The sequence below is a fragment of the Amblyraja radiata genome, chromosome 24, assembly GCF_010909765.2.
Source record: "Amblyraja radiata isolate CabotCenter1 chromosome 24, sAmbRad1.1.pri, whole genome shotgun sequence".
Lineage (NCBI taxonomy): Eukaryota > Metazoa > Chordata > Chondrichthyes > Rajiformes > Rajidae > Amblyraja > Amblyraja radiata.
The window spans coordinates 23,254,189-23,277,374 of NC_045979.1; the positions used below are offsets into that span (position 1 = coordinate 23,254,189).

Below are 23,186 nucleotides of genomic sequence, written 5' to 3' on the forward strand. Positions count from 1 at the left end.
TTCATCTAAATCATTAATGTATATTGTAAATAGCTGCTGTCCCAGCACCGAGCCTTGTGGTACCCCACTAGTCACTGCCTGCCATTCTGAAAGGGACCCGTTAATCCCTACTCTTTGTTTCCTGTCCGCCAACCAATTTTCTAGCCATGTCAGTACCGTACCCCCGATACCATGTGCTCTAATTTTGCTCACTAATCTCCTATGTGGGACCTTATCAAATGCTTTCTAAAAGTCCAGGTACACTACATCCACTAGCTCTCCCTTGTCTATTTTCCTAGTTACATCCTCAAAAAAATCCAGAAGTTTAGTCAAGCTTGATTTCCCATTCGTAAATAAATGCTGACTCGGACCGTTCCTGCTACTGCTATCCAAATGTGCCGCTATTTCATCTTTTATAATTGACTCCAGCATCTTCCCCACCACCGATGTCAGGCTAACTGGTCTATAATTCCCTGTTTTCTCTCTCCCGCCTTTCTTAAAAAGTGGGATAACATTAGCTACCCTCCAATCCCCAGGAACTGATCCTGAATCTATAGAACATTGGAAAATGATCACCAATGCATCCATGATTTCTAGAGCCACTTCCTTAAGTACTCTGGGATGTAGACCATCAGGCCCTGGGGATTTATCAACCCTCTGTCCCATCAGTCTACCCAACACCATTTCCTGCCTAATGTGACTTTCCCTCACTTCCTCCATCACCCTAGGTCTTCTGGCCACTAGTATATCTGGGGGATTGTTTGTATCTTCCTTAGTGAAGACAGATCCAAAGTTCAACTCGTCTGCCAGTTCCTTGTTCCCCATAATAAATTGACCTGTTTCTGTCTTCATGGGCCCCACATTTGTTTTAACTGTTTTTTTCCTCTTCACATACCTAAAGAAGCTTATACTATCCTCCTTTATATTCTTGGCTAACTTACCTTCGTACCTCATCTTTTCTCCCCGTATTGCCTCTTTTATTTATTTCTGTTGCTCTTTAAAAGTTTCCCAAGCCTCTGGCTTTCCGCTCATCTTTGCCATGTTATACATCTTCTCTTCTATTTTTGCACTGTCCTTGACTTCCCTTGTCAGCCACGGTCGCCTCTTACTCCCCTTAGAATCTTTCTTCCTCTTTGGAATGAACTGATCTTGCACCGGAAATACCTGCATTGTTGTTCCACTGTCATCCCTGTCATTCCTCTTTCCAGTCAAATTTTGTCAGCTCCTCCCTGATGTCTCCATAGTCCCCTTTGCTCAACTGTAATACTGACACTTCTGATTTTCCCCTCTCCCTCTCAAATTGTAGATTAAAACTTATCATATTATGGTCACTACCTCCTAATGGCTCCTTTACCCTGAGTTCCCTTATCAAATCCGGTTTATTACACAACACTAAATCCAGAATTGCCTTCTCCCTGGTAGGCTCCAGTACAAGCTGCTCTAAGAATCCATCTCGGAGGCACTCCACAAACTCCCTTTGTTGGGGTCCAGTACCAACCTGATTTTTCCATTCTACCTGCATGTTCTAAATCTCCCATAACCACCGTAGCATTACCTTTGCCACATGCCAATTTTAACTCTTGATTCAACTTGCACCCTATTTCCAGGCTATTGTTTGGGGGCTGTAGATAACTCCCATTAGGGTGTTTTTACCCTTACAATTCCTCAATTCCATCCATACTGACTCTACATCTCCTGATTCTATGGCACCCCTTGCAAAGGACTGAATTTCATTCCTCACCAACAGCGCTACATCACCCCCTCTGCACACCTATCTGTCTTTTCGATAGGATGTATACACCTGAATATTCAGTTCCCAGCCCTGGCCCTCTTGCAGCCATGTCTCTGTAATTCCCACAACATCATACTTGCCAATTTCTAACTGAGCCTCAAGCTCATCCACTTTATTTTTTATACTCCACGCATTCATATACAACACTTTAACTTCGGTATTCACCTCCCCACTCACACCGGTCACTATTGGCCCTGACCTTACTCTCTTATCCCTTCTCGAACTTTCCTTCCCATTAATTCGGGAGTCTTTTATAACTTTTCCTGTACTCACATCCCTTTTAACTCCATCTTTATGCTCCCAATTTGTCAACCCCTCTTCCCCGCTATTTGGTTTAAACCCACACGTGTAGCACTAGCAAACCTGCCTGCCAGAACGTTGGTCCCCCTCCAGTTAAGGTGACGAGAAGAGGAATATAGCAAAAGGGAAAGAAATGGAGACCAAGGCTGGCTGAGTGAGCCATGCTATTGCTCCCATCTAAGAGGGGTTGGTGAGTGTTTGTTCTGAAGAAGATGTAAGTTATGGGAATTGTGTGTGGACAATGGTGAAAGAGCTGAACAAGATGCAGAATACAGCATTTATAATAGAAGTTCATAAGCTTTTACCCAAACTAGAAAGGCTGGTTATAGAAATGTTGAATTCTGTGTTGATCCCAAGCCCTGCCACACGTCTGGATGGAAAATGAGCTGCTATTCCAGGAACTGACACACTGATTCTTTGGGACAGAGAGGAGGCCACAGACAGAGAGGTCCAGGAGATAGTGTCGAGGGAATTGGAATGACAGGTCACTGCGATGAGCGTGATGACTGTTGGTTCATCACGGAGCAGAGCAGGTGTCAGTACCCAATATGGTAAACCAAGTGGAGAACATGCAAGAAAAGTCCCACCCAGCCTCGACTGAAACACCCACCATGCCCACTTCCCACCACACCCACCCCACCCCATCGCCTTCCACCCATAGCTCACTATGTCCATGCCACCCCACCGCCCATTCTTCTACCCATTGCCCACCCAATCCCCTCTCTTCTCACCCACTCCCTTCCCATCTATGCCCACTTACTCCACCCCAACAATCTCCCACATACAGTTTGCTCCTGCCCTATTCCTTCCAACCCCCAACAACCTCATCCATCCCACTCCTCTCCCATCTACTGCCCATCCACTCCTCCGACTGCCACACTCACCCCCCTCTCTCCACAACCCCTCCCACCCACTGCCCAGCCTGTCACACAATCATCCCCCTCCAACCCACTGTCTACCCACTGTTTTCACTGCCCACTACCCTAAGGTCTCTCGCAATTAAAGAGCTTGCTGAGATACTTCAATGTTGTGAGAGTTCCTCCCTGCACCACACTCAGACAGTGTGTTCCAAATTCCAACTACTTCTGGGTGAAACATATCTGCCCCAGATACCCCGTAAACCTCTTACTCCTTACAATAAACTAACGTCCTTTAATTTTTGTCACCTCTGTTATTGGGAAAGGTCTCCTACTACATATCATATCTTTGTCCATCATAATTTTATATAACCATATAATAACCATATAACAATTACAGCACGGAAACAGGCCATCTCGACACCTCTAGTCCGTGCCGAACACATAATCTCCCCTAGTCCCATATACCTGCGCTCAGACCATAACCCTCCATTCCTTTCCCATCCATATAACTATCCAATTTATTTTTAAATGATAAAAACGAACCTGCCTCAGTGGGAAAAGCTTTTCCACGTCAACTCTGTCTATCCCTCTCATCATTTTAAAGACCTCTATCAAGTCCCCCCTTAACCTTCTGCGCTCCAAAGAATAAAGCCCTAACTTGTTCAACCTTTCTCTGTAACTTAGTTGCTGAAACCCAGGCAACATTCTAGTAAATCTCCTCTCCTCCCCTACGCCAATCAGATTCACCACCCATCCCCCTCAGCCTCCTCCACTTTGAGAAAAACAACCCCATTTAATCCAATCTAATGACTGAAATTTTCCATCCTGGACAACATCCTGGTGCACCCTCTCTAGTGTAATTGCATTCTACCTAGAGTATGGTGACTAAACTCTGCACAATCTTTCAGCTGTGACCTGGCCAATATTTTATAAATGGTGCCATAGCCATAGAGCGAATTACCCACAAGGAAAGGTTGGACACACTTGGATTATATTCTCCAGAGCACTGGAGGCGGTGGGGAGATAGAAGTACATACAATTATGAGAGTCATAGATAGGGTATACAGTCCGAACCTTTTCCCCAGGGTGAAAATATCAAAGACTAGAGGGCACAGCTTTAAGGTGAGAGAGGCAAACTTTAAAGGAGATGTGGGATAAGCTTTTTACACAGAGGATGGTGGGTCCTGGCTCACTTTGCCAGGGGTGGTGATGGAAGCAGATACAACAGTGGCATTTAAGAAACTTTTAGATAGGCACCTGCATAACCATATAACCATATAACAATTACAGCACGGAAACAGGCCATCTTGGCCCTACAAGTCCGTGCCGAACAACTTTTTTCCCTTAGTCCCACCTGCCTGCACTCATACCATAACCCTCCATTCCCTTCTCATCCATATGCCTATCCAATTTATTCTTAAATGATACCAACGAACCTGCCTCCACCACTTCCACTGGAAGCTCATTCCACACCGCTACCACTCTCTGAGTAAAGAAGTTCCCCCTCATGTTACCCCTAAACTTCTGTCCCTTAATTCTGAAGTCATGTCCTCTTGTTTGAATCTTCCCTATTCTCAAAGGGAAAAGCTGATCCACATCAACTCTGTCTATCCCTCTCATCATTTTAAAGACCTCTATCAAGTCCCCCCTTAACCTTCTGCGCTCCAGAGAATAAAGACCTAACTTATTCAACCTTTCTCTGTAACTTAGTTGTTGAAACCCAGGCAACATTCTAGTAAATCTCCTCTGTACTCTCTCTATTTTGTTGACATCCTTCCTATAATTGGGCGACCAAAATTGTACACCATGCTCCAGATTTGGTCTCACCAATGCCTTGTACAATTTTAACATTACATCCCAGCTTCTATACTCAATGCTCTGATTTATAAAGGCTAGCATACCAAAAGCTTTCTTTACCACCCTATCTATATGAGATTCCACCTTCAAGGAACTATGCACGGTTATTCCCAGATCCCTCTGTTCAACTGTATTCTTCAATTCCCTACCATTTACCATGTACGTCCTATTTTGATTTGTCCTGCCAAGCTGTAGCACCTCACATTTATCAGCATTAAACTTCATCTGCCATCTTTCAGCCCATTCTTCCAAATGGCCTAAATCACTCTGTAGACTTTGGAAATCCTCTTCATTATCCACAACACCCCCTATCTTGGTATCATCTGCATACTTACTAATCTAATTTACCACACGTGCATGTGCAGGGAATGGAGGAATATGGATCATGAACAACCAAAAGCCATTAGTTTAACCTGGCATCATGTTAGGCATGGACATTGTGAGCCAAAGGCCTGTTCCTGTGCTGTATTTTTCCATGTTCAGACTGAAGGCCAGTAACAAGTGGTGTGCTACAGGAATCTGTGTTTGGGTCCATTGCTGTTTGTTATTTACATTAATTAATTGGATGAGAATATAGATGGCACGGTTGGCAAGTTTGCAGACGACACCTACATTTGTCATATTGTACGTTATCTGAAATTACTACTGGATCTGGATTAACTGAGCCAAAGGGCTGAGGAATGGCAGATGGAGTTGAAAGTTTGATTCAGATAAATGTAAGTTGTTGCATTTTGGTAAGACAAATCAGGGCAGGACTTCGAGAGTAAATGGTAAGGCCCTAGAGATGATAACAGAAACCTTAGGGTACAGGTACATAGTTCCATGAAAGTGGTGACACAGGTAGATAGGGTCTTGAATGTGTTTCGTATGCTTGGTTTCATCGTTCAAGGTATTGAATGCAGGAGTTGGGACATTATGTTACAGCAATACAAGATATTGGTAAAGGCCATACTTTGAGTAATGTGTACAGTCGGTTTGCCTTATGATACAAAGGATATCATTAAACCACAAAGGGAGAAAAAAACTTATTTACGAGAAGGTTACTAGATCTGGAAGAATTTTAAGTATAAGAAGAAGCTCGAAAGGCTAGAATGTTTTTGTTTAGTTTATTGTCACATGTACAGTGAAAAGCTTTTTGGTGTGTGCTAACCAATAGCGGAAAGACTATACATGTCTTGGGACGACAGATGGCACAATGGTCTAAGTGTTCGGCTGGCAACCGGAAGGTAGCCGGTTCGAATCCCGCTTGGAGTGCATACTGTCGTTGTGTCCTTGGGCAAGACACTTCACCCACGTTTGCCTGTGTGTGAATGTGTGTGAGTGATTGGTGGTGGTCGGAGGGGCCGTAGGCGCAGATTGGCAGCCACGCTTCCGTCAGTCTGCCCCAGGGCAGCTGTGGCTACAGAAGTAGCTTACCACCACCGAGTGTGACTGAGGAGTGAATGAATAATGCGATGTAAAGCGCCTTGAGTATTAGAAAGGCGCTATATAAATCCCATCCATTATTATTATTATTATTATTATTATTATTATTATTATTATTATTATTATTATTATTATTATTATTATTATACATGATTAAAACATTGGGGGTGATTTTACAGAGGCCAATTAACCTTGAAACCCACACATCTTTGGGATGTGGAAGAAAACCGAGGCATCCGAAGGAAATTACACACCGACAGCACCCGGGGAGAGGATCAAACCCAGGCCTTTTAAGAGGGTAAAGATTTATAAGGGACCTGAGGGGCCTTTTCCTCAGAGAGGGTGGTGGGTGTATGGAATGAGTAAGTGATAGTGGTGGGTAACGTTATGACAGTTAAAAGGCACTTGGACAGGGAGATGGATAAGAAAGATTTGAAGGGATTATGGGACAGGTGACGTCAAGTGGTACTAGCTCGATTAGGCAACTTGGTCAGCAATGACGAGTTGTGACGAAGGGTATGTTTTAGTGCTGTATAGCTCTATTATTTTATAACTTTACAACTTCCTGGCATTTACATTCTGGCCAATGAAGTTAAGTATTTCACATGGTACACAAAAATGCTGGAGAAACTCAGCGGGTGCAGCAGCATCTATGGAGCGAAAGAAATAGGCAACGTTTTCGGGCCGAAACCCTTCTTCAGATTCTCCATTCTTAAACACTTTGTCTACTCTACTGTGAAATCTCCTCAAGGTATGCCTACTTTGAAGAAGTTCTCCTCCTCTTCTTAAGTATTTCACATGCCTTCTTAACCACTTTATGTACCTGTGCTGCCACCTTCAGGGATTGTTGGAGTTCTACACCAATTTCCCTTCATTTGTCAACATGCCCAAGGGCCTTACCATACATGATGTATGACCTAATATTCCTGTCAAAGAGCATCATCTCACACTGATCCAGAATAAATTCATCTGTCATTGCTGTGTTCATCTTAATAACTGATCACTATCATCCTGCAGTATACAACTCTCCTCACTACCAACAACGCAATCAATCTTTATGCCATCTGTGAACTTACTAATCGTATCTCCAATAATCATATCCAAATTACTAATCTATAGAAGAAATAATCAGGGTCGCAGCACTGATCCCTGTGGCACCATGGGTACCGTCACAACAGCAACTGTCCATGCTTGCCCTTATGCCTCCGAGCACCACGCCAATTGTGCATCCAATTTGCCAATGTGCCCTGGCTCCTAAGGGCTCTTTCCATTTAATTGCATTTCCACACACCACAAGTGACCTTGTCAACACTCTTACTACAGTCCATATGGATGACATCAACCACACGTCCTCATCAATTCCCTTTGTTATCTGCTCATGAAGTTCAAATTAGCGAGGCAGGATTTCCCCTTTGCAAAGCTATGCTAGCTACATTTGATTCATCCCTGCCTTTCCAAATGTAGATCACATTGTTTCTTCAGGAATATTCCCAACAACTTCCCTCCTACTGATGATGTCAGATTCACTGGCCCGTAATCACATGGCATCTCAACTGCGGCCAATGAAGATATATAAATCTGTCAGAGTTCCTGCCTTCTCCTCTCTTTGCCTCCCAGAGCAAACTGCATCTCACCCACCCTTGGGGACTTACCTGCCTACAAATCTTCTACAACATCTGATACCTCCTCCTATTGAATGCTAACAATGCTCCAGAATTTCACCATCCCCTCCCTGAATTCTTCAATGACAATGTCTTTCTCCTTAGTGAATATATATGAGACGTATTAATTTAAGACTGCACCTATATTCTTTGGCTCCACACGCACGTTGCTACTTTGATCCTAGTTGCCCCATTGTCCCTGATTACTGACTTGCAGGCCTATAAAATGCTGTGCGATTTTCCACAATCCTGCCCGCCACTATTATTTCCTGCCCTCTTTGCCCTCATGATTTTGTTTTTAAGTAAACTCCTGCACTTTCTTTATCTGTTTCTGAATCTACCTGCACGTAACTGCTGCCAGTAAATGGATAAATAAAATAGGATTAATGAGAGATTACTGCAAATAGTTGGTTGATGGTTGAGGTGGATTTGAGGGGCCCAAGGGCCTGTATCTGTGCTGTATCATTTGATGACTCGATGACAGTCTACTTCTGTCATATTGAAATCAGCCTTCCCCTAATTCAGGACCTAATTTACCAGACAATCTATATTCCTTTCCAAAACTGCCCTGAAACCTCCAAATCAGGGACACTGTCTCAGAAATACACGGACACTTCAATAACGCTGCAGCACTGTAGCTGTACCACTGCAGCACTATATTCTGTACAGTGCTATTTTTCGCTTTGCACTACCTGTTGTATGTATGTTTAAGAAGGAACTGCAGATGCTGGAAAATCGAAGGTAGACAAAAATGCTGGAGAAACTCAGCGGGTGAGGCAGCATCTATAGAGCGAAGGAAATAGGCAACGTTTCGGGTCGAAACCCTTCTTCAGACCCGAAACGTTGCCTATTTTCTTCGCTCAATAGATGCTGCCTGTTGTATGTATGGCTTGATTGTTCTCATCTATAGTATGATTTACCTAGACAGCATTCAAACACATTTTTTCACCATATTTAATTGCATGTTATAATAATAAACTAATACCAATTAGTGCCTGGCTACAGTTCCTAAGATAAGTCCAGCTCTGGAAGGTGTATGCACACACTGCTCAAAAATCCTGGCTGAATGTATTTTAAAATCTCTCATGTACCCTCCCTTTCCTCATCTCTTCGCTTCTGGTCCCTCGACCAACACATCTTCTTCCTCCACTTGAACACCTTCCCCTCTAATCCAATAACCTTCATAACCCTTTAACCATCTCACCCTTTAAGGTTCCTCTTCCATCCTTACACCTCTCCCTTTAACTCCCTCCTCCGTCAACCTCACTTCGCCACCTCACTTATTGGACTTACCTCGGCACTCCAATCCATCTGTTCTCATCACCCCACTCGTTCCTTGATTTAAACATGATCCTGAAGGAGTAGAGAGTCCTGACAGGGTGGATGCAGGGAGGACATTTCCTCTTGTGGGAGAGATGAGAACTTGAGATCCATGCATATGTTAGGGAGGGGGTTGATCGATTTCTAACAAGCATCGGGGTGGAAAGTCATCGGAATATGGAGTTTCAGTTACTATTGGATCAGTCGCAATCTTGCTGAATGGCAGAGCAGGCTTGAGTTCATAACATGCTCTGAGTTCATATCCTCAAACGACAGTGTAAAGCTCATCCTGGCCCACACTTCAAGCATAACAAGCATGAAGCAATGCATTTTGGAACCTCAAATACCAACAGGATACCTACAGTAAATGGCAGGGACCTCTGGAGTGTTGATGTACAGAGGAACAAGTGGATAGGGAAGTGAAAGCATTTGGCATGCTTGCCTTCATAGGCTGAGGCACCAAGTCTAAGAGTTATGGATCACGTTGCAGATGTACAATACATTGGTCAGGGGCTTGGACTATTGTGACCTAGGGGTGTTTTCTCTGGGATCTTCGGTCTCCTCCCACTCTAAAGCATACAGGTCGTGTCTGAGAATGATGTGTTGGATACGGAGGATGGTGAGGTGAAAGGTGAGGATCAGGGGAACTCTATCCTTATTCCGTCTAGAGGGAGGGGGAGTAAGAGCAGACGTGATTGAGGGATTCATCTATGACAGCAGAAAATCATGCGAACTAAAGAAAAAGGAGATATTGGATGTCTGAGAATGGAAAGCGTCATCTTGGGAAGAGATGCAGCAGTGACAGCGAAATTGAGAGAAGGGGATAGTGTCTTTGCAAGAGGCACAATGAGAGGAGTAGCCCAGATAATCATAGGAGTCAGTGAGTTTGTGCTAGATATCAGGCACAGGTTTGTCCCCTTTGATGGAGATAGAGAGATCAAGAAAGGGGAGAGAGGTTTCAGAGAGAACTGAATTTGAGAGCAGGATGGAAGTTAGTGGTAAGATTAATTAAATCAGCAAGTTCTGCACGGGTGTAGTAAGCAGCCCTGATGCAGTAGTCGGTGCAGCACAGAGAGATGGAGGATGGTGCCAATGCACTTCTGGACTGGGCATAGCCAGGGTCCATGTGAGTGCCTGTAGCCACATCTTTGATAAGATAGATGGTCATTGTTAAGATGGTAGAATCTGAGTGGAATTGACAGGGATGTGTCAAAAATTAAATGCTACTGAGTTAGTAGGGACTCGATGGGCCAAAGGGCCTGTTGTCAATGCCCTATAGGGGGGGGTTGCACGTAAGGTAATCGGGTCAAAGGGCGTGACGCATGGACAGTGCCGGATTTAGATGAAGAGCTGTTCCACTTGTGAGGCCCCCAACGACCGGACAGCCATGGCAGCCAAATCTCCCACAATTCAAAGCGAGGGAGAAAGTGCCCAGCGCCGACCAGTTGCCGTTGCAGTGTGCATGCGCAGGGCGGCCGATGATGTGCTGGCCGTGGTTGTGCGCATGTGCAAGGCGGCCTGCCGTGCCGGCGGATGAGGAGCGAGCGGAGCCCGGCGGCCCGGACACGGATAGCGGGGGGAGATGGAGAGAGAGAGATAGAGAGGGGGGCCGCCCAGAGTTGAACGGTAGGTGTTCTGACTTGGCCGGAGGCCCCCCTAGACCTCGAGGCCCATCAATTTTTTCAGGGGCCCCCCTAGAAAGTGGGGGCCCTAAGCTATAGCTTGTTTAGCTTATACGTAAATCCGGCACTGCGCATGGAGCAGTTCAATCCATCTGGAGGACATGGCAGCTTCCGGCATACACTGTTAACACACAAAACAGTACTTTCTTACCTGTTAAAAAACAATTTTTGCACTGTAAATAATTGTGGAGGGTGACTGAGCGCTCTGAACCAAATGGCCTGGTTCTGATCTCTAAACCCAAGCACCAAGGTTTAAGCGGCCGTAGGAGCGCATCCCTCGGGACAGCCCCCACTCTCCCCCCGGGGTCAGCATTGTCTGGCCACAGCCATCCTCCACCCACCCTCCCCCTGTGCGGCCGCACTGTCATGGGCTGTGGGTCGGCAGCGCCCACACACGGGGCCGGGTTGAGCAGGGCCGCGGCTCCTAGCAGCGGACACACGGGGACAAAAACCTGGCAACGTCCCCATCAGCTGCAGCAGAGTTGGGGACAGTCTTGTCCCTCTGCCCACCCAGAGTCATTGACCACGCTGCATCGGCACCCCGCCTCCCCCGACCACTTGCCGCCCTCCCCCAGACCGTACCCCCACCCTCTCCCCCACGACCACCCCCCCAATTACCCCACCCCACCCCTCCGGACTACCCGCCAACGTCCCCATCAGCTGCAGCAGAGTTGGGGACAGTCTGGTCCCTCCGCGACCCAGAGCCACTGACTGCGCTGCATCAGCACTCCACCACCCTCCTCCCCACCCCCGGCCGCGGGGATAGCTGGCCCGGGATCCGCGAGTGTGGAATCAGTCACTGTGGAGTGCAGATGCTGAGACAGAAGACGGGCCCGCTACACTGGAATCCATGGTAAGTGCTCACCTGCAGTTCACCGCGTGTACTCCAGTTGGCGTTGCGTGGCAACAGTACGGGTCATGGGTCCTGACCCGACTGCCGTGCAACCTCCCTATGGCTCAATGATTAAACAGGCTCCCACCGTGCGATGTATAGATCACTTTTCATGACAATGCCATGTAACCGAGTGTCTTCAGGTTATGTTTAGGACATTCAGAGGTCATTGGACCAAGTCTCTTTAACGAGTTGTTTGGAGCCTTTTAAGCGACGACAAAACGCGCATGCGTATTGCGCAAATGCACACATCGACTTCACCAAGATGGCGGCGTGTGGGCGACCATCTTAGTGAGGGGCAAATAAAAATATTACAGTAAATACAAATCTTATTGTTCCTTAAATAGTTCAGCATAATGACACCATTATGAAAATCGAACCAGAACTCAACACAATGTTAATTTTATTTTTACGCATGGTATAATATTGAGTCAGGCCGCCAGTGGTACGCATGCGCCGAAGGTGGAAGGGCGAAGGGAATCGTGGCCTCAGTCTGATCGGTGGACCCGCCCCTTCGACCATCACGTCCGGTCAGGCTGGGGACTTCCGGTCGCAGCAGAGCTGAGGACTTGAGCGGTGGGGGGGACGAAAGAGACGACGTTTGCTCCAGGGGGCAAAATGGACGCCCCGGAGGAGTGTGGGGTATTTACTTAAAGGGGATGTCAGACACCCCCTCTCTTAAAGGCACCAACCCCCTAACTCATTATATTGTGCCGACATTTATAAGGCATATGTTGCTCTCAGTTTTCTGAACATTTATTATTTTTGGTGGGCTAAGTGAAACAACTTTGATACCAACCCCCCCCCCGGACCAAAGCCCAGAAACCCAGGTGAAGACTGACCATGAAAATTGGTGGCGTGAAGGAGGAGGACGAGGAGGAGGATGGAGGAGGTGAGGAGAGCTGGGGGAAGTTTCCAGTGGATTGGGGTCTGCAAGTTGTTGGGAGGATGATGGTGAAGGGTGGAGGGATGATGGTGAAGGGTGGGGGGAGCCCCCTCCTAGTGGCATGGCACTCCCTTGGCCGCCTCTGACCAAGGTGCAAAGTTCCCTCAGTGCCTCCCCTCCTGTGGCAGGGAGCTCCCACATGACTGCCTCTCATGGCATGGTGCTCCCTCACTGCTGCCTCTCCCATGGCACAGCGCTCCTTCGGTGCCTCCCCCACAGCATTGTACTCCACCAGTGCCTCCCATCTCACTGCACGGTGCTCCCTCGGTGCCTCCACTCCCACGGCATGGCACTCCCTTGAGACCGGTGCTGCCATGGCACGGCGCTGCCACAGTACTGCCACTGCCATGGCACGGCGCTCGCTCAAGACCGGCTCTCTCGAGGTACGGCGTTCCCGCAGCACTGCCTCTACTACGGCATGGCACTCCTTTGCTTACTTGGTGCCTTCATTTCCACTGCTCAATGCTCTTCCAGCATTGGCACTCCCTCGATCTCGCAGTAAACTTACTGTGTCTGCTGTTCTTACTTACCCAGGTATCTAAAGATCACCTACCACATTTCAGGCCCGGTGTGCTGATGATCCTGTAAAATCTCCTTGCATTCCATGCTTTGATTTTAGAATTTTGCATTTCTATTTCTCAGTCTGAATCTCAGGCTTGACATTTTCCTCAGAGTTTGTTGTGTCCATATTCCATATTCCAAGCCAGTTACCCGTGCCCAGTTTAATCCTTTCGTTTCAGGCTGATTGCCCAGCTGTGCTACTAACCTACTGCATTTGGGCCTTTTATTCAGGCATGACTGACAGCTAACTCTCTGCTTTCAAGATATCAGGACTGCTCACTTGTGTCTACCAGTTCTCTTTGTATTTTGGGCAACATTCCTAACCTTAAAATATCCTTTCATTTCTGTATTAGATGTTTCTGGGGTACCTCCCAGGCTTTGCTTATTCCTTGGCAGCAACGTTTCTTCCTGTCCACACCAGGCCCAGTTTTTTTTCTGGAGGGGAGGTGTGATCTACTCCTAACTCCTGTATTCAAAGTTTCCGGCCTATTTCCCAGGCTACGAGTGCAAATCCTTTGTGTTCGACCTCTCCTTCAGGGTTTGGTAATTGTACTTATGTCTCTGGTCTGTATTTGGAGCCTAACTTTTCTATCTCAGCCTTTTTCTACTAGTTGTCTGTGCGTGTCCAAATATTTTGGCTTATTAATTAGGTTTAGCTTAGAGATACAGCGCGGAAACAGGCACTTCGGCCCTCCTAGTCCACGCCGACCAGCGATCACCCCGCACACGAACACTATCCTACAAACACTCGGGGATAATTTATAATTATACCAAGCCAATTAACTTACAAACTTGTACGTCTTTGGAGTGTGGGAGGAAACCGGAGACCCCGGAGAAAACCCACGCAGATCATGGGGGAACCTACAAACTCCGTACAGACAAATACCCATGGTCAGGATCGAACCCGGATCTGGTGCTATAAAGCCGCAACTCTACTGCTGCGCCACCGTGTCGCCCTATTGCGCAACCTAGCTAGGCATCTATGCATCTCTGTTCTGTGGATTGGGTGTTTGGGACTATCACCCTAGTCGTGTGAGTGAAAATGTGAGTGGGTGATCTTACGGCCCATTTCTCAGGCTGCCTATTGATATTTTTCAGCCTACCTCTTGCACAATACCTATCTCTCTGAGTCCTTGTTCTATATTTTTGACCCATCTCCTAGGCCAAGCCTAGTTCTATCCCTATGTTTTGGTCCTGTTGGTGACCCCTGTGTGCTTCGGGCCTACTCTCCGCAGGCATCGGCTATCCAGACTGGGCCTACAAGCCTGACTCCAGCCCCGGGAGCCGTCAAGTCCAGCTCTGGCACTTCATCCTGGACCTACTGCGCAGGGAGGAGTTCCGGGAGGTGATCGCATGGCAGGGAGACTTCGGGGAGTTTGTCATCAAGGACCCCGACGAGGTGGCTCGCCTGTGGGGAGCGAGGAAGTGCAAGCCTCAGATGAACTACGATAAGCTCAGCAGGGCCCTCAGGTTAGATACAGAGCGAAGCTGCCTCTACACCGTCCCGTCACACACTCCCAGATCACGGGTCAGCCACAGAGTGAAGCTTCCCCCACACTGTCTCATCAGGAGTGGAACTCCCTTAACATACTTTCACATAACCCCAGGTCAGGGATTACATAAAGTTTCAACCCTCACATTCACACTTGCCCCCTCATGTCCTCCGCTTCCCATTTTTTTGTTTCTTCCCTGAACTCATCATCCCTCTTTTTATGTCCCATTTATGTCCCTCCGCATCCCCCTCCCCCTCCCCCTCCATTTTTCTCTCCACCGTCATCTCCATCTCTACCCCAGGTATTACTACAACAAGCGGATCCTTAATAAGACCAAAGGCAAGAGATTCACCTACAAGTTCAACTTCAGTACCCTGGTGATGGTCAGCCACCCCCTCCTGGGTCTTCGGGACAGTGGTAAGTAGGGGTAATGAGGGTGGAAACTAATCCAGGGGTTCAGGGGGTCATGGATAGAATACTAGATACCAGGAATTGAGTTATGTGCTGGGATCTAATCAAGGGGTTTGAGAAAGAGGGTGGCAGAGAGTGTAAAAGATAGGTGTGAGAGGGAACGATGAATGTTAAAACCTGGAAGGAAGTAAGACAAGAGGTTGATCGAGGGGGCAATGAGTGTGAACAAGGGGGAAGAGGTGAGAGAGGGGGAAGATGATGAAGTGGGGGGAAAGAGGGCTAGCATGGGGGGGACGAGAGCGAGCAAGGGGAGACAGCATTAGCCAGGGAGGAGAAAGAGGGTGAGGGAGGGGGAAGAGGGCAAAGGAGGGAGGAAGGGAGAAGAGGGTGAGGGAGGGAGGAGGGCTGAGGGAGAGGGACGGGAAAGAGGACGAGGGTAAGCGGGCTGGCGAGGGCGTAATGATGGTGAGCAAGGGAAGAAAAAGAGAGTGAGGTGGGGAAGAGGGTGAGCGATGGAGATAAAAGCAGAACAAGGGAGGAACAAGGGAGGGTAGGAGGCCGGGCGGGATGGGAAGAGGGCGAGCGGGGGAGGGAGAGGGCGAACAAGGGGAGGAAAAGAGTGAACACGGTATGGGAAGTGGGTGAGATATAGGGGTGAGGGCAAGCTGAGGGGGTGAGGGCACGCGAGGCTGGGGAGAGGGCGAGCAGAGCGTGAGAGTGGGGAGAGGGTCAGCAAGGGTGAAAAGAGGGGGAAGTGAGCGAGCAGGGGGGTGGGGAGTAAGAGAAGAAGCCGAGGGAGTAGTGCAAGTGAGGGTGGGCTTTGGGCATGAGTGGGCAGGGGGCAGGAGAGTGAGAGGGGTGGATGGTGAAGGGGTGGGGAAGAAAAGGGAGCAGGAGGGTGAGAGGGTTGGATGGTGGGGTGGGGAAGAGCGCACAAGGGCAGAGAGAGCGTGCGTGAACAGGGAGTGTGCGCATGGGAATGTGCACATGAGGCGAAAGAGAGTGGGAGAAGGGTAGGAGAGGGTGGGTAGGGGTCAAGGGTGAGAGAGGTTGGGCAGGAGGGTGAGGTGTGGCTGTGGGTGAGGGTCTGCTCTAGTTTTGTGGGATCGGGGCTCCATGCATTTCTAATTTTTAATTCATCTTTTCTTTCACCCTCCCCAGGTGCTATGGCGCCACACAGCGCTCCCCCAATTCCCTCGGCCTACCCTCTGCTTCGATCCCTTGGTCCGCTGTCTCCCGGACCCCTCCGTCCGGCCCGGGGCTCCGTGTCTGACAGCAGTGTGGGGACGCCGGGCCCTCTGGAGCCCGAGGAACCGGCCAGAGTGCTGGCCTACCCCTTCCTCTCGCCACTGCCCCTGCTGTGTCCCCAGTCCGCCAGCCCCTTCTCCACCCTGTCTCACCAAAGGCTGGGGGCAGCCTCACCCCCGGGCGGGCCACTCCACTTCACCTTCAGCCCCGAGGAGACGTTCCTCTACCTCCGATCCGGGGTCCGGGCCTACCCCCCAAGCCTCCACCGCCTGCCCAGCTCTCTGGGACATCTCCCTGCCAGGCCTCCCCCTCCACCGGAGGAGCCGACGACCAGCTTCCGGCTGCAGCCCCCGCCGCTCGGCCGCAGGGTCCGGGGGACGGAGAGGCCCGTGGCTGTGGTCCAGGGAGTGCCGCCGGCCCCGAGCGAGCAGCCGAGGAAGGTGGGCTCTCCTTGCCTGCCCGCCAAGCTGCGCTTCAAGATGCAGCGGATAGAGGGGAAGAGTCCCGGCAGCGACCCCAGCCTTGGCCGCTGGGCTCCCCCCACCCTGCCTGACGGTGTTGGGGCAGTCGTGAGGGGCACAGAATGATCCCGGCAGACGACTGGGAGCGGGAGCCACCGCTGCCTAGCTAATGACTGAACTGCTGAGTTTGGAGCTGAGCTACGGAAGGAGTACATCCCTTCATCCTTCCCCCTACCCCAGACCTTTTGCTCAAACCCTCCTCCCTCCGCATCTTCTTCACCCTGCCCCTCTGCCTCCCATTACCCAACCCTTACCCCACCTCATCCTCCCATTACGCTGCCCTCTCCATCTTCATGCTCCTGTTACCCCATCCTCTCATTACCCTCATCCTCCCATTACTCTGCCCTCTCCATCTTCATGCTCCTATTACCATTTCCACTCATTACCTCCCTCTTTCCAAAAACATCTTTCCTATCTCATCCACTTCACTACCCCTCACCATGACCACTACCTTCCCTCCCACCTCTCGCTCACTCCCACCACCCAAAAACTCCTGGATCTCAACTCCAGGAGCTCGGGGTCTGTGTTAAAGTTCCTGTGAGCCTTGCCTGCACGTTGTGTGTGGTATAGAGAGCTGTGCTGTTCCTGTCAATATTCTGTGCAACGTGCTCTTTGACCCTGAGCAAAGCACCCTAGATAATTCTGCTCTTTGCCGTTTTTAAAGAGCGGGTTGGCTGCTCTTTATTCGTGGCGAGAAGTTTTTAAAAATGAATATTAATACCATTTTGTGCCTGCTGAGGTGTTTCTGAATTTGAAATGTAATTTTATGATAAAACAATATCCCTGGAATGTACTCCTTGTATATATTTTTGTAGAGATTTATTGTTCAACCTAATAAGATATTAAATTAGATTTTAGCTAAACTTTAGTTGTGTCTTCTCTCCATTCTCCCCGACTCCTTCCCCCACACTATCTTTTGCCCCTCTCACCTGTACTCCCTCCCCCCTCTTACGTCTTGCCTTGCCCCCTCTCCTTTCTATCCCCAACTCTCCCCCCCCTCCCATTCTCCTTCTTCCCCTCTGACCCCTCCTCCCACTTCCACACGCTCCTTCTCCTCACTTGCCCACGACACCCAGCCCCCACTCACCCCTCCCCCATTTCTCAACTCTCCTTCCTTTCTCTCACCTCGCCCTGCTGTCTCTCCCCCTCTCTACACTCTTACCCCCTTACACCCCCAACTTTCCTCGCTCCCCCAACTCCCCACACTCCCCCAACTCTCCTGACTCTTCCCCCCCCCTCCACCCCGGCCTCCGCATTCCGCCACTGCACATCCTCCCGCCTCGCCTCCCCACACAATTGGTTTCTCAGTCTACATGCCCCACGATTATTGTATGGCCCTTTTGTTACTCGTCCTTCTGATTTTGGCCTGCATTAGCACTGTTGTTTGGAGGCCTGGAAACAAACTTCAACAATCCTTTCCACTGCTGTTCGTTGTTTGGTTCCACTCTGTCCACACTTCCTGATATTAGGAGATAGGATACTTTCCAGCTTTATTTGTCACCTGTAACCATTGATCCTTCCAGTGATCCCTCCTGCTTTTCCATCCTGCCTTCTACTCTAAAAGTCACACATTCAGACCCCTCGTTACTTTGCAATGGTGTACAACTTATTGTGATTTGTGCCGTTAATCATCTGGAGGAACACTCCAATAATCCGCTATCCTATTATTCTGAAAGCTTGAAGGGCCTGTCCAACGAGCATGCGACTGCATACGGCAAGCGCGACCAAATCGGAAGCGGGGGCCGCGCGGAGGTCAAGTGAGTGACGTGAAGTTCGAGCGAAGTCCGCGGGAAGTTCGCGCATGACGTAAGGCGTTGAGACAGTGCGTCCGGCGTCGAGACGCTGCGTATGCCCGTCGAGGCGGTGCGTACGCCATCGAGGCGGCTGCGGGCTGGCAGGCCGTTGCCGCGCGGAATTTTTGAACACTCAGTTTTTCGGAGCCCCGCGTGATGTCGGGACCAGCTCCGCCCAACTCCATACGGCTCTGGCGATCGAAGTGGGACCGGCACCGCAAGGCCGTACGGCTCAAGCGACCACGTTAAGTTGCGCTTGCCGCATGCAGTCGCATGCTCGTGGGACAGGCCCTTGATGATGCAGCATCTGGTTCTTGGGAACCCTGATTCCTGCTCCAATTACATTTGCTGTTGTTCTATTCCCCATGCTGTGCTCTCTTTTAACTCCTTAGGGCCTCCTTTACCGTATTCCCTTTAAGCACACAAGGTTCTCTAGATTACATGGTACCATCTTAAAGAGTTAATTAAATGTGTGATGGGGTCCTAATAAAAGTAACATAACAATAATCAGCCCACCTACATTATCACCACACACTGTCGGACAAGAGAGTTGAGCATATCTTCCTGCATTAGTTGCACGCATTTGGATAAGCAGATTTCAAATGCGTTGTTTTACCATTTCTTCCAGTCTTCACATTTAGCAACCCCCCAGTTTGATATTCTACAAATTGCCTTGACCTTCCATTGATCCTCTCCTTCCAGCTGTTCCCATTAAAGCCCTTCCTGCAACACTAATTTACTAGGTTTGTTGGGACACTAGTCTCCATCTGTTTGGTGAAATCTCCCAGGAGAGGAACTCCTTAATCCTGTATGCCAATCTTCCTTCAACATAAACTGCATTGAGATTTTTGACGAGGTGACAAAGGTCATAAATGACAGTTGGGCAGTGGATGTTTACATGTTTGTACTAAAGTCCTTCATGGTAAGCTGATCCAGAAGATTAAGGTGCATGGGATCCATGGAGACTTGGTTGTGTGAATTCCGAAACTTCCATACTCATAGAAGCCAGAGGGTTGTGGTGGAAGGATGTTATGCTGGCTGGAGGTCTCTGACCAGTGCAGTTCCACCAGGGATTAAGCATTTTCACATATTTCTCCGACAGCTCACTTCCTATCGGAGGGATTAAAAGAGACAACAAAGAAAAAAGTTAGACCATTTTTAGGGTATACTTCGTTGGGGGTCCCCACAGTCAAGAGGGGGGGGGGGGGTGTAGACTGAAATTCTCTCAGTTTGGAGGATGACGGTCTCAATTCTTTGGGTGCATTGACCCCCTCCCAGTTCTCGGGGTTTGGGAAAGGTTCCTGCCCCAGTAAACGTCTAATCCTTGCCTGGAGTTGTCACAGTTCAGGACTTTATCTGATCTAATCTTATCCTATTAACTCGAGCTCAATCCGTTTACCTTGTGGATCAGCCGAGGGATTGTCACGAAGTGCTGAGCTACCAAAATCACAAATCTACTCTTATCACCAACGTCTCGCCCAGAAACAGTCTGCATAAGACATTTCTGTGTCTAGTGGGGAAGGCTAGGCAAAGCCACTATATCTCTTTCCTTCCCATTCCCTCTCTGATTTACAGTAACGCAACGTGGAAACGGGTCCTTTGGCCTAACTTGAATGTGCATACGGTTTTATAGCTGAACGTCATATTTTCTTACTTTTGGCCCATATTCCATTAAACCTTTCCCTTGTCCTTACCTGTCTAAAAGCCTTTTAAATGCCTGCATTGTCCCATTCTCTACAGCTTCCTCTGGGAGCACATTCCATATATCCTTTCCCTTTGAATAACCTCCAGTAAATGTCCTTATTCACTTTCTTGGATCTAGGTGGCTATTTGGGGATTTCTCACTGCTGCCACCCCCCCCCCCCCCCCCCCCCCCCCCCGCCTACAAAATGTGAGGACTCCTCACGCGTCATACCCCAAAAACCGGTTTAGTCATCTCTCTCTTTATTCTTGTCTCTTAATCCCTTCTCACAGAAGTGAGCTGTCTGGTATATGCAACTGGGAGAAATGTGAAAGTGTCAAACCTCTTCAGTAGGGAGTGAGTTGTTCTGTGTCTGTAAATCAGGAGAGAAGGTGAGAGGGTTAATATCTTCCAGTATGGAACAAGCAACTCAATGTATTAATTTTGGCCCATCCAAATTCCTTTTGATGTTAGTGGTGAGCTTCTTCTTTCTCCTGTATCAGCCCCTCTGGGTGAAGGTGCACCTCGGGTGCTCTGGGGAAGGGACCAGGTTTTATTTTGGGGGGTTTTTCTCTCTCCCTCTCTCCCTCAATTTTGGGGTTGGCAGATGATGAATAGCCAGTTCTGCAGGAATCAGTGTCGGCGTCCCAGCTATTCACAATGTCGCTCAGTGGTTTATTTCAGGGAACAGAGTGTAACTCTTCAGTTTGCCAAAGACACAAAGACAAAGATGGGACTGTTAACATGTACAAAAAGTGGTGGATACTGCCTGGTCTATCACGGGTACTGACTTCCCAACCATCAAAGGGATCTATAGGGTGCGCTGCCTCAACAATGCAGCCAGCATCAACAAGGACCCACACCACCCTGGCCATGCTTTCATTTCACTCCTGGCATTGGGAAGTAGGTACAGGAGTCTGAAAACTGTGATGTCCATATTCAGGTTGCAGTTACTTTCCAACAAATATTAGGCGATTGAACATTTTGAACGTCAACTAAATTTTGAATTATGAATTTTCTTGGTTGCATTGACAATTTCGGGATTTGCTTTACATTTTTTTTTTTTTTAAATTTATTTCACTTTTTTGTTTATTTATAATGTTCTTTTGAGGACTGTATTACAAACCCGTTGTGCTGTTGCAAATAAGAATTTCATTGTTCCGTTTTGGTACATATGACAATTAAACATTCTTGACTCTCCTAAGCTGTGAGTAGGATGACAGGAGGCATCAATGCAATTTAAACTAGTTGAGTGAATGGTCTAAAATATAGCAGACGGAACAAAATGTGGTTACCCCTCTGTGATCAGGAAATCTCAAAGTAGGCATGTTGTTTAAATGGTGGCAGACTGGAAAGGCTTAATGAACCAAGATATTGCTAGAAGCAAATGTGCTAGTGTAGGAAGCAGATAAGACAATAGACAATAGTGGCAGGAGTAGGCCATCGGGCCCTTCGAGCCAGCACCGCCATTCAATGGCTGATCATCCCCAATCAGTTCCCCGTTCCTGCCTTCTCCCCATATCCCCTGACTCCGCTATTTTTAAGAGCCATATCTAGCTCTCTCTTGAAAGCATCCAGAGAACCCGCTTCCACCGCCCTATGAGGCAGAGAATTCCACAGACTCACCACTCTCTATGAGAAAAAGTGTTTCCTCGTCTCCGTTCTAAATGGCTTACTCCATATTCTTAAACTGGTGCCCCTGGTTCTGGACTCCCCCAACATCGGGAACATGTTTCCTGCCTCTAGCGTGTCCAAACCCTTAACAATCTTATATGTATCAATGAGATACCCTCTCATCCTTCTAAACTCCAGAGTGTACAAGCCCAGCTGCTCCATTCTCTCAACATATGACAGTCCCGCCATCCCAGGAATTAACCTTGTAAACCTACGCTGCATTCCCTCAATAGCAAGAATGTCCTTCCTCAAATTAGGGGACCAAAACTGCACACAATACCCCAGGTGTGGTCTCACTAGGGCTCTGTACAACTGCAGAAGGGCCTCTTTGCTCCTATATTCGATTCCTCTTGTTATAAAGGCAAACATGCCATTCGCTTTCTTCACTGCCTACTGTACCTGCATGCTTACTTTCATAGACTGATGTACAAGGAACCCCAGATCCCGTTGTACTTCCCCTTTTCCCAACTTGACGCCATTTAGATAATAATAATAATACATTTTATTTATGGGCGCCTTTCAAGAGTCTCAAGGACACCTTACAAAAATTGAGCATGTATAGGAAAAACATGTAAGGGGAATGAAATAAATAGTAGAGACATGACTAGTACACAAAGTAAAGACAGAATTCAATACAAAACACAGCATGAGGCAATTAATGCACAGATGAAAAGGGACGGGGACGTGGGGCTAAGGATAGGCAGAGGTGAAGAGATGGGTCTTGAGGCGGGACTGGAAGATGGGGAGGGACACGGAATTGCGGATCAGTTGGGGGAGGGAGTTCCAGAGCCTGGGAGCTGCCCTGGAGAAGGCTCTGTCCCCAAAACTGCGGAGGTTGGACTTGTGGATGGAGAGGAGACCGGCTGATGTGGATCTGAGGGACCGTGAGGGTTGGTAGGGGGAGAGGAGGTCAATGAGATATGTGGGGGCCAGATGGTGGAGGGCTTTGTAGGTGAGGACCAGGATTTTGTAGGTGATCCGGTGGGAGACGGGAAGCCAGTGAAGTTTTTTGAGGACTGGAGTGATGTGATGCCAGGATTTGGTGTGGGTGATGAGTCGGGCGGCTGCGTTCTGGACCAGTTGGAGTCGG

The 23,186-nt window shown here is 48.4% G+C and overlaps 1 protein-coding gene and 1 long non-coding RNA gene across 2 annotated transcripts; one reads left to right on the plus strand and one right to left on the minus strand.

The window, feature by feature from the left end:
- Positions 1-1,227: 1,227 nt before the first annotated feature.
- LOC116986883 lies at positions 1,228-21,300 on the minus strand. Its single transcript, XR_004415592.1, has 3 exons — positions 21,204-21,300; positions 9,142-9,149; positions 1,228-1,237 (listed from the first exon to the last, which is right to left on the minus strand). It is a non-coding gene; the product is annotated as an uncharacterized LOC116986883 (long non-coding RNA).
- Positions 12,281-17,811, plus strand: LOC116986882 (ETS domain-containing transcription factor ERF-like). The gene is made up of 4 exons (XM_033042651.1): positions 12,281-12,660; positions 14,511-14,745; positions 15,070-15,185; positions 16,341-17,811. Exons 1-4 carry the CDS (start codon positions 12,612-12,614, stop codon positions 17,012-17,014), a joined length of 1,074 nt encoding a protein of 357 aa, XP_032898542.1. The 5' UTR covers positions 12,281-12,611; the 3' UTR covers positions 17,015-17,811.
- Positions 21,301-23,186: the final 1,886 nt, after the last annotated feature.

Excerpts from the sequence above, each read along its gene's own strand:
- LOC116986882 (XM_033042651.1), top strand. The coding sequence starts at position 12,612 with ATGAAAATTGGTGGCGTGAAGGAGGAGGACGAGGAGGAGGATGGAGGA. Across the intron at positions 12,661-14,510 it reads CGAGGAGGAGGATGGAGGAG|GCATCGGCTATCCAGACTGG; the intron begins GTGAGGAGAGCT and ends TACTCTCCGCAG. Across the intron at positions 15,186-16,340 it reads CCTGGGTCTTCGGGACAGTG|GTGCTATGGCGCCACACAGC; the intron begins GTAAGTAGGGGT and ends CACCCTCCCCAG.